The 24,484-nt window shown below is 42.8% G+C and overlaps 1 protein-coding gene across 1 annotated transcript in view; it reads left to right on the forward strand.

The window, feature by feature from the left end:
- LOC146175651 (methionine synthase-like) overlaps positions 1–24,484 on the forward strand; it is a 52,310-nt gene that overhangs the window by 22,083 nt on the left and 5,743 nt on the right. Inside the window, exons 11-29 of the mRNA XM_084582043.1 lie at positions 858–1,005; positions 2,464–2,576; positions 3,392–3,532; positions 5,261–5,446; positions 7,175–7,354; positions 7,975–8,091; positions 12,317–12,457; positions 12,959–13,048; positions 13,293–13,391; positions 13,721–13,885; positions 14,628–14,728; positions 15,684–15,751; positions 16,041–16,161; positions 16,247–16,328; positions 17,190–17,288; positions 17,959–18,034; positions 18,467–18,622; positions 21,799–21,992; positions 24,056–24,186. Of these exons, the coding sequence (XP_084438169.1) occupies positions 858–1,005; positions 2,464–2,576; positions 3,392–3,532; positions 5,261–5,446; positions 7,175–7,354; positions 7,975–8,091; positions 12,317–12,457; positions 12,959–13,048; positions 13,293–13,391; positions 13,721–13,885; positions 14,628–14,728; positions 15,684–15,751; positions 16,041–16,161; positions 16,247–16,328; positions 17,190–17,288; positions 17,959–18,034; positions 18,467–18,622; positions 21,799–21,992; positions 24,056–24,186 (2,408 nt within the window). The remainder of the gene's footprint in view (positions 1–857; positions 1,006–2,463; positions 2,577–3,391; positions 3,533–5,260; positions 5,447–7,174; positions 7,355–7,974; positions 8,092–12,316; positions 12,458–12,958; positions 13,049–13,292; positions 13,392–13,720; positions 13,886–14,627; positions 14,729–15,683; positions 15,752–16,040; positions 16,162–16,246; positions 16,329–17,189; positions 17,289–17,958; positions 18,035–18,466; positions 18,623–21,798; positions 21,993–24,055; positions 24,187–24,484) is intronic.

Raw genomic sequence — 24,484 nt, forward strand, 5'->3', positions numbered from 1 at the left:
GTCGACGATGCATTTTAATCTTGTATTCTTACTTCATGGTAATGAGTGATGTGACGTGACGACATGTGGCGCCATTTAGCGGCACTGTTCTGGATCATATGTATGGCCTAAATCTAAGTTATGTATATAAATTGTTTATGGCAAACAGGGTAGCGGGCCGGGGCCCCTTTTCTCGACGCTGGAGGTGTAGCAGGTATAACACTTTAGAGCTACACCGAATAGCCTAAAAAATGGATTCCAGTGAGACGAAAACGTGGGCGTAGTCGACCTCCGAGAGCCACGTCGGGAGATGTGATTAATAAACAGGCTGCTGTGCGATGGCCGCGGTTGACGCAGAGCAGGATAATTGGAGACGAATGGGAAAGATCTTTGTCCTGCAGTTGGCTTGATCTTGCTGGAAAAGGAGAAAAAGGTAGGAATGTGGAAACGTAGGAATGTGCCATTTCAGAAAACAACAATGCTGATGTCAACCTGTAGTATATACATCACTCCGGCGCAGGTGCTACGTGGCACTGGCGGCGGTCGCAGTAGTGTTCCGAAAAAGCGGGAATTTTTTCCTAGCTATGTGGTATACTGTACAGCACAGGCTTCAGATATACGAAGTACTTGCTCTATTTTCATCCCAATACCATGACAATCTTCGAATAATGACAAAAAAAGCCTACATACTCGATAATTATATGGGATCACGTGAGTTGGAACCCACTACACATTTGCAATGCATACATTCCGCGACAAATGAAATTGAGACGGTGTTCAGTGTTGCACTGTTTTTGTCCTCGACTGTTGGACAGTAAATGTGTCTTCAGGAATTACGAAAATGTCATATTCGGTCGTCGCCGTGGGGACGTTTCCAGGAGTTCGCCGAGAGTGGTCTGGTGAACGTGGTGGGTGGATGCTGCGGTACGACGCCAGCCCACGTGCGGGCCATTGCGAACGCCGTGAGGAACCTGCGCCCGAGAACGCCGCCACCGCGAGTCAGGAGCGGATGTCTGAGTCTATCAGGTGAACACCGTGAATACTTGTACACGAAGTTGACCAACGTGATACACTGTAAAACGTGCGAGGCTATATGAGCTTTGATGTCGTACTATTTGCGGCGCAGTCTCTGCAGCATCCGCCGAGAGGGAAAAATGTAATAATTGCATTAGAATTATTCAGGGATACTTTGCTTGTGCCTTGTCATTACTAACCTAGAAACGAAGAAGGGCATGGGAGTTTACGAAACGACCTGATCTTAGGCTGAGGATGACAATGCATCAAGTCGCGGAAAGAAAGATAATTGGGTTAACCTAAAAAAAAACAATTGGAAAAGAGGAGAGTGGCAGTTAAGGAACACCTGCAAGTTTTGTGGTGTCTGGCTGAAATCAAGAAGCGCAAATGGACATGTCTAGAACATGCAGTGCGAAGGGTACGTTTCAGAAGCAGAAAGTATTCAAAGACAACGTAAGCATGTAGCAAGGGGCGGATAGTGTGGTGGTGGAAACATTACCTGGCAAAAAACAAAAACAAAAACAGAAAACAAACGAAATTCCGAATAGCACGTGGTGGGGCCCTTGGGCCATGGGGCTCGAGTGGTGAGTGCTTCTGCTTTGGCCGCTGTTCCACTAAGCAATGCGTGGCGCAGCATGTATAGGACAGAGCTATGCTGTGCAAGCCTTTGTGATGCAGTGAATTTAGCTGGGCTGATAATGGTGTTATTATAATTTATTTATTTATTATAAATAAATAAATAAATAAATAAATAAATAAATAAATAAATAAATAAATAAATAAATAAATAAATAAATAAATAAATAAATAAATAAATAAATAAATAAAAAAGGAAAGCTCTGACCAAAGGTTTGGGTCAAAAAATGTAGACGTTTTGTTACCCGACCAGACGAGATTTCTTCAAACATTCGACAAAGCAGAGACTTTATCCAGTTACGTCGGTCGTATGGCCAACCTTTAATAACTTAGTGAACAAGGCTTCCGTATGGAGGCCGAAACGTCTACATTTTTTGAGCCAAACCAAAATTTAGTCGGCGTTTTCCTTTTTTTTTGGTATATAATGATCCATAGAATACCTGCTTCTTTGATAAGCTAATTACATAACAGGGTCAGCGAAAGAGTAGTCCGCTTTTGGCAGTGATATGACAATATAATAATATGAAAAAGAAAATGGATTTATTCACAAATAACAACTGGGGCTGCAAATATGCCCCGCCTATGCCTTCTATGCGAAGTATGCCTTCTGTTGCGTTTTTGAGAATAGCACATTTCTTTCGAACCGTTTACAGAGAAGGACTGAATGAGAAGGTAAAATAAAATTGAAACCATGCGCAGAGCGTCGTCACGAGACAGAGAGAAGCCTTCTCCAAGAAGCGTGGCAATTGTGGGCTGCTTTAACATCCACAATTTCAATTACATTTTTGTCTCTTGTTGGTTGGAGCAATGTCATGTATTTTGCTGTTTGCGCAGGTCTTGAGACTATGATAGTTACTTCGGAGACGCTGTTTGTGAACATTGGGGAGCGCTGCAACATCGCCGGATCCCGAAAGTTTGCCGAGTTGATCCGCCAGGATAAGTATCAGGTACGACAAAGAGTCGCATATCGTTAGACGAAGCTGAGATTTAGCATAGCGCGATCTTCGATCCGTCACGGTGACCCGCTACTGCGAACCGCCGATGCTCCATGCCCTGGTTGGTTTCGACGCGGCAGGCATGAGTGCCGCCGCCGTCCAGCATGGGGCGCTGACGCCCTGAACGTGATCTGGGCATGCGCAGTGGAACGCGCAATGGCGGATCACGGTAACTTATCGCTGTTCGCGCTGTGCTCAATCTATCGCAAACATGGCTCGGCAGTGCCAGAAACACTGCTTTGTGATCCATAAAGCGATGTCGGGAGAATGATGGGATGGGAGAAAGCCAATAGAAAAAGCTGACAGCCGAAATGGAACAGTAATAAATAAAATTTCTAAATATAGTGAGGTCAAAAGCATTCTCCTCGGATTACATAGATTAGAGTTTAGCTACAAGACAATCTCCTGGAACTGTGAGTTGCTTTTACAGTAAGATGTGCTTATTTGGTGAATAATAATTTAATTCTACGAACTTGTTAGAATTCTCAAGTATTGCACCACAATTCTGCTCTGTCGGCAAGAAGATAATTTAGTGTCGGCCGAAATATACAGCGATTCTATTTCAGTAGTAATAAATGTATGGGCTGAGACACGGATTGTTCAAAAAATCTCTCTCTCCCTCTCTCGGCGGCTCGAAGGGAATTGTGCCACAGCTATTGCTCTTATCAGTTATTACGACGGATGTTGTCTACAGAACGGAAGGAAAGAACGAGTTATATCATACCAGCCGCAAGAAAACGTATTTTCCTTTCCTCCTGTGACTCAAGGATGCGCTTGAAGTGGCGAAGGCCCAAGTCGAAATGGGTGCTCAGATATTGGACATCAACGTCGACGACGGCCTGATTGACGGGGCGAGGGCAATGAGCAAGTTTCTCAACCTGATAGCCAGTGAGCCTGCCATTGCTAAGGTAAGTGCAATGCATCAGCGAGAAAGCTGGAGTAGGCCTCAAATTACCGACAGTTTAAGCTAAACAGTAAAGGAGAAAGAAAAAGGCAGCGAGATATCAATTAAATCGTTGAGAAAGTCCAAATTTAGGATGGTACCGCAGTTTTTTTCAGCGTGAACGGAAAGACGTTTCATTAGCTGTATCATGCAGTTTCTTTTCTACAATTCCGTCTAAAGGCATATGGACATGTAAACATGGATACATTATATGACCAATGCATTATGTAACGTTCCCATTTCTATATAATGCCCTAAACTAATGTCCTTTAAGGGTAAATAAATGATGGCGGTGATCCTAATAATATTTATTATTATTATGATGATGATGATCATGAAACATGCGCCGTTAACATCGTGTTAGTGTTTGTCAACGTTATGCGCAGCCTAGTCACGAATGGTTAAACCCAAAGTATTGGGCTCTTCTTTGTTACATAAAATTGTTAACATTGATAACGGAGCTAATTTATCGCAATAATTTTTGCCATTCTTTCCTTTCCTCTTAGTGAACGTTTATTACAGCGTGAAAAATGGGTAAAAGAAAAAGAATGGGAGGCAGTACATTTTTCAGCTGCAAAGGGCTGAACAGTAGCTTGCTGCTAACTTACCATAGCGTACGTAACCAGTGCATTCTGATAGTACTTATACCGAGTTTTGAAAACTTAAAATCTAACGAGAAAGATTGAAGTGACGTTGATTACTCGAATCGAGGCTTGGGAGAAAGACCCGTGTCATTTTCAGAGAGAGAAAAGTAGTAGAGATAGTTTTCTAGTGAAACTGAAGTTTGAGAAATGCGTTTTGGCGTTCAAAGGTAGGTAGGAAACGACCGAAAGCACAGCTAGTTGCTTGTTAGTGACCACTGACCTATTTATCATACTAATAAAGATACTGAGGACGGGGCGGGATCTGGCGAAGCGATGTTGTGAAGAGCAGTCCTTTATATTTTACGCTGTGGTTCAAACAGCGAAAAAAAAAGAAGAAAAAAGAGAAAATTACGCGATTGTGATATTTTATGATTGTGCTGTCTCCGCGTTATGTATGCGCTCTAGATGAAGATAAGTTTAAAATGTGGTGACCTAGTTTGGACACGACAACCACAATACTAGAATAGCGTTAGGTGTAACCGAGAAAAGAGTTTGCCCCCTTAGTAATTACCTTAATCTGGCCGATGGTTATGAAGACAGCGATGGGGATGATAACCGATCAGAAAAAGTCGCAAAGTATGGAAAGAGCTTGGACTGCGAAAAATAGCGCGGGAAGAGGTGGAGGAAAATTGCCAAGTATTTTACCACTGAGGCACAGTGTCCTAAATTCGGCGGAAGCTGCCACCGTGCTGCTCCTCGTCTTTTGCTAATGATTAAGGTGCAAAAGGACCACACGTTTGTAGGGCTTGGTTAATTCAATGCTGTATATCCATATAAGGTGGTCTTCCATATAGTTCGTTTTTTCTAACGACGGTGTGCCCACGAGCATATGCGAGATAACAGAGTCACAAATTAAAATAAGAATTACTGATAATCGCGTAGCAAAGTGCATGTACGGGAAGCAAGTGGAGCCGGTCAAAGGAAACCGTTACTGCTGTCACTTCGTACCCTCAGAGGCTGACATTAAGGATTCCGAGTGTTTTACTTCGTGTCTCTGTTACCAGTAAAGAGAGGTATAAATTTATTTGGCTGTGTTGTTCTCCTTGCAGGTTCCCATCTGCATTGACTCGTCAAACTTCCAAGTTATTCTGGCTGGTCTGAAGTGTGTTCAGGGCAAAGGCATCGTCAATTCTATCAGCCTCAAAGAAGGGAAGGACGAATTCATCAAGCAAGCACTTACAACAAAAAAGTTTGGTGCCGCGGTGGTCGTCATGGCTTTTGATGAAGTGGGTCAGGTGAGGATAAAATCACAATGCTTGTGGCATTGCAGCGTTCTGCTGTTTCACCATTTCTCCTCGTTTTCTCAGCCTAAATTGGTATTCCTCTTTGGCACAAGCTATAAAGAAAGAAAGAAAGAAAGAAAGAAAGAAAGAAAGAAAGAAAGAAAGAAAGAAAGAAAGAAAGAAAGAAAGAAAGAAAGAAAGAAAGAAAGAAAGAAGAAAGAAAGAAAGAAAGAAAGAAAGAAAGAAAGAAAGAAAGAAAGAAAGAAAGAAAGAAAGAAAGAAAGAAAGAAAGAAAGAAAGAAAGAAAGAAAGAAAGAAAGAAAGAAAGAAAGAAAGAAAGAAAGAATCAAACAAACAAACAAACAAACACGCACTCACAGAAAGAGAGAGAGAGAGAGAGAGAGAGAGAGAGAGAGAGAGAGAGAGAGAGAGAGAGAGAGAGAGAGAGAGAGAGAGAGGAATACACGTGAATAAGCATGAGAGAGGAATACACGTGAATAAGCATGTATACTTGCCGTTAAAAGTGCGCGGCACATATGTGTCACCAAAAAGAAAGCGCTATTCTTGTGTAGCCAGGGCAGATAGCCCAAAAATTACAAGGGATTTACGGAATTTCCATACTGTAGCCCATGCTGATGATTTTCGTTTCGAGTACATCCAGTGGCTTCTACGAAATTTACGTTTTTCAAAACACGTGGGCACAGCATAAGCTTTTGACGCTAGGTTTAAAAAAATATGGAGTACATAGAGTCTTTTGGTCTTGTATATTCATTGACATGCGTTACATTTTTGCTGTTGATGGCTCTTTTACAGTGCTCATGATATTATTTTTCTTTGCTAGTACGTCATAGATACGAACGTAATTGATAATCGGATCCTGATTAAATATAATGGCAGGCTAAATACACCTCGATACGTTTACTGCCTTTTTAATCAGCCCTCGTGCAAAATTTGTGCAGAAAGTTGTTCACACCAAAACATTCTTTTCATTCACCCTGTAACCGCTGAGCAAAAGCTAAATGGTTTCTCAGAGAGCATAATTAATTGAATACAATTGGTTGAACGTGCTAGCATCGAAAACACGAGGGACGTTCCGAAAGTAAGTTAAGGCATTAATTTTCACATGAGAACTTTAGTGACGTCCAGAGAGTACGGCTTCCGATGCAGCAAACAAGTCCGATGGTACAAGATCTGGGCTGTAGGCCGGAGGATCTAGCCTCTCCCCATCCGAAGCGATTAATATGATCTCATGTGAGCCTTGATGTGAGTGGTTTTGGTAAATCATCGCAATGAACTGACTTTAGCAGAGTGGGTTCTTCATACTCATTTCACGTCATGAAAAGTATCTGAATGCCGGTGGCAGCCATGTCGAAAAATAGCGCAAGGTATAGATTTTATGATGCCATGGTGTATTCTTTTTTTTTTTTTTTGGCAACAAAGTTTTTGTATGAAAATAAATGATGAAACTTAATTTGGGAACGTACTTCCTATTTCTTGTTAAGCGCTTCCTGCGTTTGCAAGACTTTAGGCCTGCTGCAGGCTATAAAAATGTCCAGCCACGTCCCACACCAAAGAACTGAGATTCTAATCCGAAGAAACACTTGCTTTTCCTACGTTTATGATCCTTTCAGTAGCGTAAGAGTGTAGTCTTTTTGTTTGATGCACATCGCTGAACATTCAATTCGAAACACTTGCCATCCTTTTTTTTTCTGACGAAATTGCTCTTTATTAAACTTGCAGGCTGCCGACGAAGAGCGCAAAGTGGAGATATGCTCAAGATCCTACAAGATTCTCGTCGATGAAGCAGGTTTTGACGCTAATGACATCATATTCGACCCTAACATTCTGACCATAGCGACTGGCATGTCGGAGCATGCGAATTATGCCGTCGATTACATCAAAGCTACTCGCCGAATTAAAGTTAAGTGGGCTATTTACTGCAATACAAACGACAAAGAAATTTACTTGTTTTCAACCGTGATTGATAGTATTTCTAACAAATTGCGACACTGTCTTGACTCAAGCTGTAATGACTAAGTGCATTGTCTGCTTTGCTGCTTGCAATTGTCCAGCTTGAAAACATGGAATGTTGAATATTTTGTAAACGAGAGCTCATGATAGCTAAGCAGTGTACTGTAACTAGAATTTGGTTTTCGAACTAGTCAAAGAGGCAATCTATGCGTAAATCCATATGCTGTAATGCGTATTATACAACGTATTGAAAATGTATAATGATGTGCAGCGACATGAAACGGCCTGTCTTCGTCAATTACAAAAGCATCTATTGGATAGTAATCCTGCACCGTACTGCGCCCCTAAACATTTCTTTTCGGAGTCTGTTCGGGTTCCGTTCGATGTAAGCAAGCACATTCGGAGCAATAACTTGGTTTTATTTTTTCTTGTTCGCTCCCTTTTGGTATGAATAATAATTTGATGAGCAAAATGAGGCGTGCATTTAGACATTATTTTCTGGCCAGTGTTTTGCTTTCTTCAAAAAGTCGCTCTGGTAAATGAATGTTTAATTTATATACTTTTTCCAGGCCACATTACCCGGTGTCCGAGTTAGTGGCGGAGTGTCGAACTTGTCCTTCGCGTTCCGCGGTCAGGATCGCATCCGCGAGGCAATGCACAGCGTCTTCCTTCTACACGCTATAGACGTGAGTCATTTTGTGCACATACTGCCGGTGTACAGCCATGTTTTTCGCGTAGCCTACTCGGATCTTCGGGAAGAAAAGCCGTTGCCGTACCAAGATTTGGGAAGGAGCATTCATCAAATTCAAAATTCAAATTTTTGCCGCGGCACATATTTTATTGGCGCCGTCATGAGCTGCGACAGTCACCGGAACTACAGACCTGATGCGTGTTCGCCATGGTAGATGGCGCCTCCGCATTCTAGTGCATCCTTATCAAACTGCGTTTCTACGTCAAGGTAGAGTCAAACTAGATGCCGAAAATATCTCTAGACGCCTCGTCTGCAGTATATATAATACGCAGTGTCGGTTGATCGACTAGGGGTGGCTGATAGTGCGATTGGTTGACTGACTAAATAATGAGTAGCGATTGGTGATTAGAGAATGAAACAAGCGTGATGTAGCCAAATTCGTGTGTGTGTCGCTGAATTTAAGCACGTGTGATGATGACCTGTGGCGAGTATTAGTGCAATAACGTCGTCTGACATTGTACCGGGTGCGTGCAATAGTGAGGAGGCTTCGTTTTAGGATGCGTCTTGTCGTGATGGTGATGTTCGAACAGCAGGGAAAATGTCTAAGGAGGATGGCGAGAAGGCGGAGAAGAACGCATGGTATGAGGCAGCTAGACGGTTGACGCGAAGGCGGGCTGCCGAGTTGCGAATGTTAGAAACGGAGCGAGGAGCCGTAGGTGTGCGTAGGAAGCCTGGCGGGAACGTCAGCAAGCTGCCGATGATCGCAAACGAAGGGCTGAAGCTGAGTTGGTCCATAAAGCCAAATATGCTGCGCTGAAGCGTCAAGGTGGTTTGCATAAGAAAAAAAAAATGGCAGTGGCTTAGCTCGGCTACGTCAGGATATACGTAGCGAGAGTTACTTTTTTTTTTTTCTTGGTTCGGCATGTTGCCGAGCCTATTGTTGAGCTGATATTGATTAACAGTGAAGAGACATTGGTCGTCATACATCATTTTTTTTTTTCATTTCATGCTCAGAAAGAAAGATCGTCCGGTGATAAGTATAGTAACGCGCGGCTGTTTTGATTGAATGCATGCAAAATTTTGAATTTACAGATTCTCTTTGATATATGAAATCAATGACAGTCCCACATTGTCTGGTTGGGACGTTGGGATTTGATGCCAATATAAAGTCGAATTTCTGTTTCTCTGATAACTAAACCAATCCTCCTCCCTGCTGAAGTCCTCCAAAGTCGCGCTCAACTCTGAAGCCGTGCCATAAGTTGGCACATAGGCAACCACATTAATTGTATGTTCGACAGATGTTTGCGGCTCACGCATAAATTCCTTGTATGACAATGCCGCTCTCTACAAGTCCAACATAGCAGAGTTTACCATTGTTTATTGCGATCGAAGGTAGATGTCTGACAGCAGCAACACCTTGTTTCGCGTAGATGCAGACTCCGGCTTTTTTATTAGATTCACGATGACTGGCATCAGTAACCAAGTTACAAGACGGGCCTTTACATCCTCTTCTGTCGCTGTCGTCGGTTCCCCTTGATCTTCTGAAGGCTCCATCTGAGCCGCTATATACGCCGCCTGTTACGCTCTGTATCCTGGTGTCTCCGCTTGGCGAGACGTTCTTATCTCTGTTCAGGTGTCTCTGCTGCTCGCTTGGGCTTTCGGCATTCATTATTTATCTGCTGAATGACCAATTACCATGCGAGAACTACTGGATCCGAGGAATTTCGCCTCTCCTGTCGATACCGCCGCTGAGCAGCGGCCCGACTCTCCTTCATGCGAAACAACTGTGCTGCGGCCGGCGTGTCTCGCCTCCGTTTATACACGCAGTTGCGCATGCGCAGTTATGCGCATAGCTGGCACGTGGCATCCGCGTGACGGCGCGTGCGGCCGCACCCGGCAGCAAAGCTATGATGTCACGCCCCTCGCACCTGCTCCTCCTGTCCGCGGTGCATTCCACACATTCCAGAGCCGTTCCACAGTGAAATACTCAACATGGTAGTCGAATGTAGCTCTCACTATGAAGCTAAAGTAATAATCTAGCTTCGGGTTAAAATTGCAGAGTCGTTTCATGAAACAGGAAACTAAAAATTACCGGAATGCTCTTAAGACTGCTTAAGGGCCAAAAATGCGAAAGCCTTTCTTCCTCTTCATGACCTCACGGAACTCTAACGCACGCTCTTATGAAACTTGAACCCTGATGTTGATATTCCACTGCCATTATCATCATCATCACTATGCCACTTTCATCGCTATCAACTATACTATCACTACTACCATTAACTACGATACCATCACCATCGCTAGATACTGCCACTATCATTATCACCATTACTACCATTACTATCACTATCACCAGCATCACCATTAATATACCTACGAACAGTGCATTACTATAACTTTATCACTATCTATCATTACCTCGCCATCTATAACTGTATTAGCTGTCATCACTACTATATATTAAATCGCTTACTATCACTAGCTATTGTCATTATTCCTATCATCTCTGCCATTAAACACCATTGCTACATTACTACTTATTACTATCTCTCTCATTACCTATCCCTATCTAATCTTGCATTATCAGCAGTATTCATTGTATACTGCGACGATATCAACTATTTACTCAATAAACTATTTGTAATGAATTATTTTCAATCATTATCATGCTTACCTCCGATCATGCAATTTGAGGTTACACTTTTTGTAGACACCGTTCTTCTCGCACCATTGACGACCCAAGGCTTTCGCCTTAAAAATGAAGGCGCGGCCCAAAGGATGCCATACTACGAAAGTGACACAAGACTGAGGACGGTGTGCAAGTGCTGATTACTGAACGAGAAAGTAAAAAAACAACAACAACAGAGCTCAATCAAGATAAGAGGAACTTTGTCTTTCATGGATCCATACATACCTGGACATCGGATCATGAGAATGAATCAATGGGTGACTACAGTCATCTCGACGCAATACGATTCCTCTCTGTGGGCAGGTTCCGAGAATGCGAAAACACCAGGCAACCTAGTCTAATAGGTGCGATACACCATCTTCGCTCTAACACACAGTTCTATCTCTAGTTCATCGTGCTATCTGCAGGGTACATGCAAACGAGAGAAATTTCTACTGTTTGGGAATTGTGACAATGACCCGTGCTGCAAATACACAACGCGGCTCAAGGCTACAAGAAGCCTGCAACCAACTTTCGTCCTTATTTCCAGTACATCGCATTTTGGTTGTTGCTCAGACTACCGATATAGTTCCTGGGCACGCGCCACACTAAAGCGAAACGTTTTTCTTCCACGCGTCCTCATCTTGTGCATCTGCTTCAACATGTTAGAAACAGACACGATTTTCTCTTAGTTTACACTATAGAAGCACCGGAAACTTTTGCTGAACCAATTTAGAGTTATCAAGAACCCCACAAATATTGCAACTGAGCATTTGGATTAGCGTCACCATCTGATGTCTGCTACCACAAAAATATTTTTCTCCATTACGAATTTTGTATAGTGGTCTTTGCCACATAGAGGATACTAGTGAGGCAAAACAAGCTTTACAGATCGCTGTTTTGCGTTGCGGATTTACGTGTCCACTACTAGCGAGACATATTCAGAACTTCTAGCGCGAAAACATTGGTTTTATAAAACCACCTGCCAAAAGCCACCCACCTGCCATAAACAATTGAAACATTTAATGCGAAAGCATTAGAAGCCCTATTGCGACGCAAACCTGGCCTCCTTCTGAAAGCGGCGCATGAAACTAGACGCCAACAGCCACCTGTCAGTCAATGGAATCAGTTAATGGTTAATAAGGCAGGTACACTGGCAGTTGGCAGGCTGGCAGTTCACATCGCCGTACGCTGATTAGTCACCTAAGTGCGTGACGTCATGAAACCACATAACATGTAAAAACTCGCGGATGTCGTAAATGTTGGCTTTGGCGTCGTTGAAGATCCACAATCTCCTATAAATGCTAAACATAAAATTAAAAGCAATCAATAAAGTGACATCTAGTACATCAGGCAGTAATTACTATAACCAATAGCAGCAACTTTGTTTCAGATGCCGTCGCATTTCACTCTTAACTTGACATAGGCGTCCCCATGATATTTCTTTGTCATTAATACCAACTTGGCCACTCTTCATTCTAAAGAACTGGTGTCTACCTCCTTAACGCTTCACTTCACGTTTTACTTAAAAAATCTTACTTGCTAATTAAAGGCTGGCATGGACATGGGGATTGTCAACGCCGGGTGTCTCCCCGTGTACGACAGCATAGATCGGGAACTCCTCATGCTCTGCGAGGCAGCCGTGATGAACACAGACCCAAACGCAACTGAGAAGCTTTTAGAATTCTCCAAGGTTAGTGCGTCACTTTTATTGTTGCTTTCTTACAATGCAGCTGTGTTCCTGGAAGTGTGGTCGCCGTGAGATGGTACACCTATAGAAATGGCGTCCGAACTACAGAGCTGATTCGTTTAATTAGCGCTTGGGAATGGTGAAAAAGTAATAGGGCAGTATTATGCATTGGTAATTGCTTGAAAACCACTTTCTCATTTGCTACTGTTGGACCGCCATTATCACATGGTTCAGCACTTCCTACAGAGTGATAAATATTTGAGCGTCTTGGCTTTATGTCATGTTGTGTCCATGAAGGAGCAACTGTAGGGATTGTTCTGTCGGAGTCGGAGAAAAGAAATATTATTCTTTGCATTCCATTCATCAGTTTCCTTAAATGTCATATGTAGCAATACATTGCATATTGACATTACAGTTACACCTCACACGCCGTAGTCTTTGATTTTTTGCCTTCAAAAACGTGCATTGAAGAATAATTTTGGGTGCAACTTCTTTCATCTGAAGGGGTTAAACACAGAAGAAAGAAGGAAAGGCGCTGATGACGGCTGGCGAGACGCTACTGTTGAGGAGAGGCTGAAGACAGCGTTAGTCAAGGTGGGCAAAAGAAGCAAAGAACAAGTTTCTGCTTCATTGACCGTGTTGGCTGTACCGTGCTCTTGTTACGCTTTCTAAACATAATGTTGATTGACTATGTGGAGCTGGTTAGTGCTGAAACATTTGTTTTGGCCGGGAATTTACGGCATTACATACATGTGTGGTTCATGGGCGAGCAATATTTCTTATTATTGTAAGTTTTATTGCCTTGATTTAAGCACTATATCTGCATTTAATTTTCCAGGGCCTGGACGCCTATATCGAACAGGACGTTGAGGAAGCGCGCAATATGAAAAACGTTTACCCTCGGACGCTGAACATCATCGAGGGACCTTTAATGACGGTTAGTTCGAGTTCCCTGACGTACGTTGGTCCTCATGTCACAGGTGACATGGCTCGTTATGACGTCACAGATTCGGTTTGCATGCTAGCACAAACAATGATAGCGCAACCAGCGCTTCCCACATCGGAGGTGGCATCCGAGACCAGCGTGCTGTGTCCTCTTTCGCGCATTTGGCGATGATAGAATCAATTTGACTACATCTATACAGCCTGCGGATGCAGGCTCAACCAACTATAAACTTGTCGCTGTGCCGCAATTGCTTTCTGTAAAGCGTTATCCCTGAGTGCGGTTTGTGGTTAGCAGTTTGACCGGTTGTTTCACGCTTTCAGGGAATGAACACAGTGGGTGACTTGTTTGGTGAAGGCAAAATGTTCCTGCCGCAAGTGATCAAGTCCGCTAGAGTGATGAAGAAGGCGGTCGCCTACCTGATCCCTTTCATGGAGCAGGAAAAGGAGCAGGCGCGCCAACTATCCGGCGATTCTACGTTGGATTCGGTAGAAAAAAAAAAGACTTTTCTATTTGCTACACGGAAACTCTAGAGAGTGTTAATGGCGGATATGCTTCAGTGTTGGCTTCTTAGCATACAAAATGTTTATTCTCAGAAAATTTGGGTATATGCTTCCGTTAACTGGGACACTTAGTACATGAAAGACAAGAAGAACATTGGGATAGTTTAAAACGCAGTTTTGTATTTAGTGTGTTCAGGGCTACTGATACCAATGACATAAAATATGGCAGAATGACAGAAATATTTCCTTCCTGAACTTAAGATGGAAAACCTTCCGACCAAAACTCTTGTTACAGTGTATAAATAATTACAAGAGAATTAGCGCACACAATTACTTTAACCTTCCACATCACGTACATTTAGGAATCTGCATATGCATATCTTGATGCCGGAAACAGTGTTCAATAACTTAGGCATGCTTTCATTCTAATTACTGTTATCGAATTGAATACTATGCCTACAGAGGTTGTTTTTTTTTCTTCAAGATATTTATTCGTGCTCCTGTCATTGTTTCCAACCTTTATGATTGCCTACAGGTTGTTTTCTGCATCATACTTTCTTTCCCGCCGGCACAGTTTTCTTCTTCTTGTAGCAGTAACACTGCTTGTCGTTCTCTCACTGATACTTGATCCAGTCCATGCTTTCCTTAGTATGCTCCCCTGCTTTCTCTCTCTCTCTCTCTCTCTTTCAAACATTTATTTATTTATTTGTTCGTACTTCTGGGAAAGGTTAGCCACGCGGGCGTTGTTGTCCTTGCCACCGTCAGAGGCGATGTACACGACATTGGGAAGAACATTGTGGCAGTCGTCTTGGCCTGCAACAATTTTAGGTAAACCTCTCTCGTTGTTTCTCCTCCTTATCCCCAAAGGTGGAATGCCTACTGTGTCTCATACCGAATCTGCTCGAAGTGCATTATCGTGTACGCTATAGCGTTCCTTTCATTCCGAGATGTTACCGGAGCGGTCCTTGATCATGCGCGCCGTTCTTTAGCCGCACTGCTCTTTCCCTATTTATTCAAACTACACTCAACTTCACGGCTCCAATATTCGCCCGCGAGATAAGGGGTCAAATATCCCTCGCTTTTTGTTCAGCTCGCGTTTTTGAGACATTTTATTATCAAAATGTGTTCCCAGTCGTGCTACGTACTCGGGCAGCCTTATACCACGCTAATTAGATGTACATGTAATTTTTAATCCGACAGCGTACTCCAGCATAGGGGTCGACCTCGGTATTGTCATTGTCTTTGTGAATGAAAAAATCACAACATGCTTCTGAGAGGTGGTAATTGGAAAGTGACATGGGCAGGCAATGATTGGCTATCGGGTTATGTGACGTCACGAGAGTGTGACCAATTTAGCTGGAGCTGTCTCCTGGCGTAGCCCCTTTGACATGGAATGGTGTGGCATGTTCGTAAGGCTTGGTTAAAACGAGGCTTTGTACCTATATCGGGTGGTCTTTCACATGATGTAGCAGTTTACGGCTGCTTGCTAAAACTTAAGGGATTAGCGTTTAAGCGAATAGTAAGGTGCATGTACGCAAACGAAGATCCACAAAGCCAGTCGCAAGTTGCAGATGGGACGCGAGCCATTATAGCTGCAGTATCGTACTTTAAAAAGCGCCGCTAAGTGTATTCCCTATTTCTTGTTGCTATCTAGGTATATGGCTGCGTATAGAGCCCTCTGTTGGTGTGTTGATTCGAGTGAATGCTTCAGCCACAATTCTACGTCAAGTGTTCTGCGGGGTCGCTGTCTACTATCAAACTTTTTTTTCGTTTCAAAATCCAGGGTCGTTGACCTGGGAGTTATGACCCCATGCGAGAAAATACTGCGCGCCGTTAGAGACGAGAACGCTGGTGAGTTATTTTAACAATTGTTGCTGAAGCTGTGCATACCTTAAAAAGCTGCTGGTGTTACTTTTGATAGAAATGTCTCTTTTATAAATTTGGTGTATGTCTGAATAGTTTCCTTCTGCGATTGAATAAAGCTTCTCCTACATGCTGATAGTTCCTGCAATAGATATGTTAACCTATAGGAAGTTAGTCATATCGCAACAAGTTTCAATCGCAAGCACTTATCTCTTGGAATATCGCTGTGCGTGATCCTTATCCTTGTTTGTTTTCTGTTCTTGGCAACTGTGCGAAGACATTGTCGGCCTCTCTGGGCTCATAACACCGTCACTGAACGAGATGATTCACGTTGCGTCTGAAATGGAGCGCCAAAAGTTCACGATTCCGCTCCTTATCGGAGGAGCCACGACATCGAAGCAAGTACTTCAAAATATACATGTAGATTGTGCATGTGTGGATACGTAGAATGCCGTACAAATTTGCGCCATATCTTTGCTGCAGGCGCCACACTGCCGTGAAGATTGCACCTTGCTATCAATGCCCCGTCATTTACGTTCCTGATGCCTCGAAAAGTGTTGTTGTGGTAAGTTAGCGCGTTTTTAGCGCGACAGGTGTAGGCAATGTCTGCTGCTTGCCTTCTTCACAATAGCGAGTTCTTCGTTACGTCAGAACCTTCGTCTGATTTGCTTTCATTCGCTCGTGAAAAGCTTTAATGGGGCGAGTATATTGGCAGATATATGTCATGAAAAAAAAAAAAAAAAACATTAAACGAGTATTTCTTCTGGCATAATGCATAATACAGGCGAAATATATACCTCTAATGTATAAGAAGCTGCTCACAAGAACACTGGAAAAGGGCGAAATTTTAATATGAGTCCTTTTCGGGCGTATTGTATTTTTTCCTTCTTTGCTATTCGAATGGAATCATGGGGGGAAAAGTCACTGTACTCTGGCCTGTCAAGCTTGGGCAAATGGCAAATTAATATCGTGTGCCTCACGATCTGGAAGTGCTGACGAGACATATTTTACGGATATAACTAGCTGTCATTCTTTCAGCTAATTCTGTTTTGATTTAGCAAAACTAGTGAGTGCAAAACGCCTTCAGTACCTGGATTTTAACCTGGGGGCCGAATTACGATACTTAGGTTCGGCTATTAAAAATATGAAACACGTGGTAGTAACAGTCGAACCAACCAACCGTATTAGCAGCGCGTTTTATCTTTACGTGTGACAAATATCGTTTCTTTTTTTTTTTAATTTTATTTTACTGCTAGCTTCGCAAGGAGGGGGTGTCTTTTATGGCTAAATATTTTTATAATGTAAAAGCTTCTAAGATTTCTTAGAGTCATATAAAAGACCCTTCATTCCTTATACGGGACTAGGCGAAGCAATGTCCTTTACGACATGTCACACAACTTTAAATTCTTTGTCTTGTGATGATCAGTGTTCATCGCTTCTTGATGCCGAGAAGAGGAGAATGCTGATGGAAGACATCCAGGAAGAGTACGAGGAGATGAGAGAAGACTACATAGACTCGCAAAGGGTGAGGTGCACTTTTTGTGGAGCTAGTTCGAAGCGTCTTTTGATAAGCCTTTAGTTTTCATGACTTTATAAAGCCGAAAGCACAAGTAATTCCTAAGTTAGCCGTGGTAACCGTTCTTCTCGAAGCCATTTGACAAGCATAAAGCTCAGCAAATGTTCCTAGTTCATGGTTCTAAAATTTCGCGCAGTGCGTTTGCTCTCAGCTTACGTTTTTCTGAGGAAACCGCACTACATTCTACATTCTTATCCTCGTTCCACATTATCTTTAGGTAATATTGGAGCTCTTAAATTGCCACTTAAAGAATGCATTTCTAACACCTGCAACAGATAAGATCAACTGTTCGTGGTAAATTCAGTAAAATGAAAAGCCTACACGTGCCTGATGAGCTTCGATAACAAGATATTCCGCAAAGATTCAGGTCGTCAAAACATGAAAATATTTACTTGCGGATTCAAATGACGTTCGCAGCAAAACGAAATATATATTGTTTTAACAACAAGTGCAAAGCTTTTCTGCACGTTATATTTTCGCATGAACGTCACAGTCTTCTGATAATAACTGCGCACATTTATTTAATATCTTAAGAAATGAAGATTGGATCTGTAATTAAATCATTCTCCTTTTAATTTGCAGATGAGAGTAGTCACTAGCTTATATTTTATTTCTCTAGGATAAGAAATACGTCTCACTGGAGCACGCCAGACGAGAAAAGCTCCATCTGAACTGGAAATCTGAATTTACTCCAGGTATGAACTTGTTGGTTTCACGCTCAGACCTGCTGCGTCACGTGGCATATGCAATATATTGTTTATACATCTGCCTCTTATCTAGATGAAGTGTATGCTGACTCTGAACCTGTCGCTTTGCTAAAAATTCTAGAAAGGTGTCTTAATCTTAAGCAGTTATATATGTGTCCTACGATGCCGTTTCGTTTAAGTCTACACCTGTTTTGACTGTTTTAAAATTGCAAACATATTTGAATGGTAGACATATCTTGAGGAATTCACAATATAATACTGTCGTCTAACGTATACTTGCTTTGCACTAAAGAAAGACAAATACCTTTCATGCAGTATCTGTAATGTTTCGCCATGCTAAACGCTATACCATGCAGTAATGCATTGTATGACCTGAGAGCACCGCCTCACAGCCGCCATTTTGTGTACACGAATTTGCAGTGAGGCCTAATTTATTGGGCACGAAGATATTCGACGACCTTAGCATTGAGGAACTGTTGCCATACATAGACTGGAAGCCCTTCTTCGACGTCTGGCAGCTCAAGGGGAAATACCCGAACCAGCGATACCCGAAGATCTTCGAGGACCCCGACGTAGGTACGTGTTTGTGTAGCATGCCGCCGTTACACAGAGAGCCTCACTGTCTGTTGAGTCGATCTATACTGAGCTCAATAGAGTTTTACCGTTGTGACAAACCGAATTCAAGTGACCAATGAAATCGGCGGTTATCGACGAATGCAGGCTCAGAACCGACTGTTGAAACCCTCAGCAGCTCTGAGGGCATCCTTAATGCTCAGAATGAGTCGTAATAAAGTCATGAAATCATATGTAACATAAATGTAACAAACTCATCGGTCTAGTATTGCAGTTCTTAGACAGCCTTGACTCGTTCGTAGATCTATACCAGTGCATTACCAACATGGTACCGATATTTGACCGATGATTTGTGCCGCCTAGGTAGCTGTACTTGGAGTGTTCGGTGGAAAAGCTTTGAGAACACCTAATTAACATCGGCTGTGGCAGTGCGACAGCATAACTCCGTTGTGAACTTCCATGCACGACCGTACCCGTACATATAATGCATAATGCCAACCATATCATGCATTCCCCGAAAATTTTTTAAAATGATTGTAATCTTTCATATTCCCATGGCGGCTGTCTTCGAGTCCCTCTCTACTTCTCTCTCGTAGCAGTGGGGAGAAAGATTTACGTCTCTCAGCTGCTACAGTGGTAGGCGGCAGGTCGCACTTTCATGTGCAATTAACATGACACTTCGACAAAATGGGAATCGAATGCTGTCGCATAATAATTACAACATTGTTGTCGTCGTAAATTGATGTCTGCGCACGCGATCCATTCTACGTTCTCCCCAACATGGCCCCATTTTCGCCAAGATGTCCACCTGCCCGCACCATGACTGGTTACTGAACCTGGCGACTCTAGCACTCTCAGCAAAAGAAATTCTCTCGAGCTTACGCATGCGGTATTGCGAGCCCAGCGGGCATAAAAGCAACAACTCCGCCAAGACATACTGAATACTGGACTGGCGTGATAATTTAACTCGAACAATTAGTTGTATCCTCTCAAAGATGTCCTGCTTCCCGGCGGAGCTAGCTTTGCACCACACGAGAAATATTTAAGTAAATCCCGCTTAGTAGAAATCGGATGACCTCAGTCCTGGACGAATAGCATTGCCAAGGAATTGCAGGGGCCCGGTATAAACACGGGCTGGCTGGTTTGCCAGCTCGTTGCTTATAACCGCATGGCTAGAAGCCCACCGACTCCAGCCGGAGGTGCAGGGAATAGAAGCGAATGTATTTGCTAATTCCTCGCGGAGTATCGTTGGAATATGATTAAGTTGATTGTGGTACTTTCTGCGGGAGGGCGCACTCATGAGCCTGTACATTTCGCCATAAAAGATAATGAAAAGATGAAAGATTGAGGTGAACCAAGAAAAAGTACAGGTACGCGCCTGTGGTCAATCATGCATGTAGGGTCTTGCGCACGGGTCTGTGGTGTTAAGTTCGGGTTGTTAAAGACAAAAGCCTTACTTGTCCCATAACGCTGACATTCGTCAGAAGCTGTTGTTATTGTCAGCACTCGGTGATACCCATAAATACAGCGTTGCATTAGCCGTTTCCTAGACACCGATGCGGCGAATAGGACGACGACGCGCATATGTACAAGGATCCCTTTGGCAGATAGAGGCCCTCCTCCAGTCACGTCCGTGTACCACTTGGATGTGCGGCATCACTAAGGAACCTCTTTGCGGCACCAGATTTTCCCTATTTCGTCTCAAAATTGTGACGCGACCATTTTTTCTTTTTTTTTTTTTTTTTTTTTTTTTTGTGCGGCGTTCAGTGTGACGCCATACTATTTCGCTTCCCACTTGACATATCCCTCTGCTAGTCAAGTGGGAGGCTAGTTTACGATAAGGATTCGAACAGACGGCTCGTGTACCTCGAATCGTGCCCCTTAATTACCTCACCACACAACGTGGCTTAGCGCAGCCGGCTTTTTACAGGAAAAAGGGAGTGGAAAGAGTGCCGTCCAAGGATGAAGATGAATGCTGAGGGCGCTGTCAGAGAAACAGAAGGAGTATAGAAGGCAGCGAGCTTTCGAATCTACTTCCAGAGGCGATCTTAAGTGTCTGTGCTTAATTCGACGTACTCAGACAAGAGTTAGTGTAGTTGAGAGAAGAAAAAATGCTGCGTTTATTCATATGCTGAACGCATAAGTTTTCGTAGTGTCGGTGGCGCGAACTACGGACTCCTATATTAAGTTTTAATGAAACAGATAGATGAAGCAACCGAAAGGGAATTGACAATACTCTTGCGTGCGCATAGCACAAATAACTTCATTTAACTGTTAATTCACAGTGGTTCAGACTATCCGCTGAATGCGGCAACTAAGCGGGCCCAAATAGATGTTTAGGGCATCTTGAAGGTTGTTATCGGTGAACTTAGCTTTCACTTGTTTCCACATTCTCGTTATTTATCAATTAATGTGAAAGCATCAGAAGCCCCATAGAGAGGGGAATATGGCGTTTCTCGAAAATGACGTCATAAAACCATCTACCAAAATTGACGTCACAAAACCACCTTTCAACAGCCATCTGCCGTAAGCAATTCAGGCAAGTGGGAAACACCATTCTAAATTTAGAAAAATGCATCCAGGTTTCATCTAGACTTCCTGAATATAAGCGGCTTGTTGTGCCATTCTAGACGCAACGAATACACAGAGAATAAGTAGACAATCCGAAACTTCAATCGCATACAGTGGAGCTTCGTTGCTTTTACATTAACACCCCGCAAGATACTTCAACGGCACTTACTTAGTAAGCTCTGAACTTCACAGGCTCCAAGAGGCACTGCATAAGTGGAGATTTAAATACAAAAATAAATTTCCGTGAACTAAGGGCGAAACGCAAGGCAGTACACACTTTGGAAAAAACAACGATGATATTCCTAAGAGTTAATAGGAGTATGCATTTCGCAGTTCAAAATAATAAACACAAATGCACGTAGGCAGAATACATACGAAAATAAAAAGCTAATCAAACAGTGCAGTGCGTCCGCATACGTTGCATGCGGCTACCTCTGTACTGGCAAAGTATGTGTCCGTATAAATAAGTTATTAGTTGAGTTTGGTCTGACCCTTGTCTCCTTACTTTGTGTCGTCATTTCATGTAATTCATCATGGCTTAACAAAATGAAGGCAGATTACTTTACTATATAAATATGAAATTATTTAGTTTATTCATTACATTTCAGGCGAAGAAGCTAGAAGATTGTTTGATGAAGCAAACGGCATGCTCGCCGATATTGCCAGCGAAAAACTGCTCCAAGCCCGCGGCGTAGTGGGATTCTACCCCGCCTGCAGTGTTGGTGACGACATTCTCCTTTTCGCTGATGATGCAGTCCCAAGAAGAGAAAGCATCGGCACTCTGTTTGGACTTCGACAACAGGTCTGATCTGTTTAGCAGTTGGGCCATTTCGGAGCGATTATTTGAATTCAATCTCGTTTCACCTATTTCGTCTGCCTCATAAAATAACCCATTCAAGTTGTAATTATCCAGGCTTACCTCCTAACCATTTGCTGGAGCTTCGGCAGAAGGGTATTTTAGTTAACCAACTGCGATTAGCGAAATGACTTGAGGACAAATAGAGCTGAAGAATAGCTGACTGCTCTAAATGAGATAAATATATTATGTACCCGTCCACTCTTCACCTGTCAAAGCAAAGCACGACAAATGCAAAAAAAAAAAAATTATTTTAACCCCGCGTTTCGGGAACAACGTCCGCAAGTCAGCCGCAGCAGGTAGCGGCCTTCGCTTCCTCGTTTTCCAATTTCTACAATAACGCGACATCTGCGTGTATCACAAACACGTTTCAACGATCGGCCTGTTTGTACCACGACCAAAAAAATCCCATTCCCAGAGAAAAATTACCTGGTGCCGTTTACAAAATCCCGTGCTCCGAGTGCCCTTCCTCATGTATCGGTGAAACAAAAAAACATCAATCACGCTACCCTCCGCTAACACCGATGAACTCCCCCAAGTGTTTGGAAAGGGGAAGCGAAAAGCTACTTTCTGCGGATGGCATATACATCAGCCGCCCCTGATTACGTTAAAGAACCCCATGTGGTCGAAATTTCCGGAGCCTTCCACTGCGGCGTCTCTCATAGTCCGAGTCGCCTTGGGACGTTAAACCCCATAAACCAAACCAACCAGTCGGCCCTGATTAAGGGAACGAGTTTATTCCAAAACGTTGATTTAGAATAAAAATATTTTGTTGGTGTAAATTTTTGTTTCAAGAACTAAACCAGGCGAATTTCAGTCGAAGTTGTTCTTGTTCAAACCGCTGTAGCGATTTTCAGTGGCCTAAAATTGGCATGTGAATATTAGCTTGTAAGTCTGTTGTTGTATTTCAGGCCTGCATCTCTGTGTTATGGACGGTTGTGTTATGATAATTTGCTTATTTCCACTTTACGGCAAAGTTTACATAAAATTTATTCTTGTGGCTGCGTGCAATTGTTAAGCGTCATTCACCTGCGTTCACCCTGCTCTATTCAGACGAGTGCAACGAGAATCACTTCGTGATCACCTTCCTGAAGTCAATGGCGTTGTAGCCTTGCCTCAGTTATTCTTTTCCGAAAATGTGCCGACATGCTTTAGTCTACTTCCAAAATCGTCAGGAGATGGTAATACTTCATTTCTTTGCGTTACCGAGCTCACAAAAGCTGCAATTTCTTTGAAAGTAGGTTTTTGTCCTCATAACGCGTTCATTTATCCATAGAAGTACAGTCGAATTTATTTTCAATGTCCCTTTTTTTAGATGAGCTGTACGAGTTGTGGAATGAAGAAATATGTACAGCCTTCGAATGCCTTTAAGCCGAGTGCTTTTTGTTTGAGCAGCGTAATGACGCCATCACGGCACCATTAAAGGCAAAAATGCTTACAATTTTTTTTTTTCCTTGCTGCACCAAAAAAAAAAAAAAAACGTGTCTTATCTTTTGCAATACATTTGGTCTCTAATGAAGCCGTAATGACTCCAGTGTGCGGCTTAGGCCAAAATCCTTCACGTGAAGACAATTGTCCAAGACTAACCCCGCATGATTCGCATGATAATAAAAAAAACTAAAAAAAAAAATCGGCCTTGCTTGATAATAACAAAACGCTGTGCATTGCGGCACAAGGGCACAGAATGAATGTTTTGTTCTCTATATTGAACTAAATTTAATATAACTTTTGATTTGTGTAATTCGCGAAATTTCATTAAAAACTTTTGACTGTGCTTATGTAATTTCTCTGTGATTTGCTGCGTCACTGGAATGCCATTGAGAATGAGACTGGATAACATGCCGCTCTTAACATGCCTGTAATTTCCATCAACATGGTAATGGCTAATCGTTTTTGTAGCCTTTATCACGTCCTATATGTTTTCCAACAACGCACCGTATTCTAAATTATATGTATGCACTGCGATTTGTATTGACATCATTTTTTCTGCTGAATCGTTCCATAACCAGGCGGCAAAGAGCAAGCCGGCACCGTTCTACTGTCTGTCCGATTTTGTGGCGCCCTTGGAAAGCGGCATTCAGGACTACGTTGGGCTCTTTGCGGTTTCCGCCGGATTCGGATGCGAGGAAGCCTGTGCTAAGTACGCAGTTGATTTCTTAACCTATAATATGACTTCGTGGCCCTAACAAGGTTGCTACTGGGCGTCTACTTATACATATATGTAACCTAATCGCCTGTCTATCTTAGATCCTGAAGCTGAAAAGAGAATGAACGTACAGCAGCAATAAAGACAAATTAATTACAGCGGTACGGATTACGACAACAGACAGAAACGTTAGAGCTAGACAGAGCGAGTGAGCGAGATCGAGAGAGAGATAGAGAGAGGGAGAAGGGAACGGACGAGAGAGAGAGCGCTAGTTTTTTTGTAACGTGCAAGC

The sequence above is a fragment of the Amblyomma maculatum genome, chromosome 10, assembly GCF_055883805.1.
Source record: "Amblyomma maculatum isolate TAMU_Amacu chromosome 10, ASM5588380v1, whole genome shotgun sequence".
Classification (NCBI taxonomy): domain Eukaryota; kingdom Metazoa; phylum Arthropoda; class Arachnida; order Ixodida; family Ixodidae; genus Amblyomma; species Amblyomma maculatum.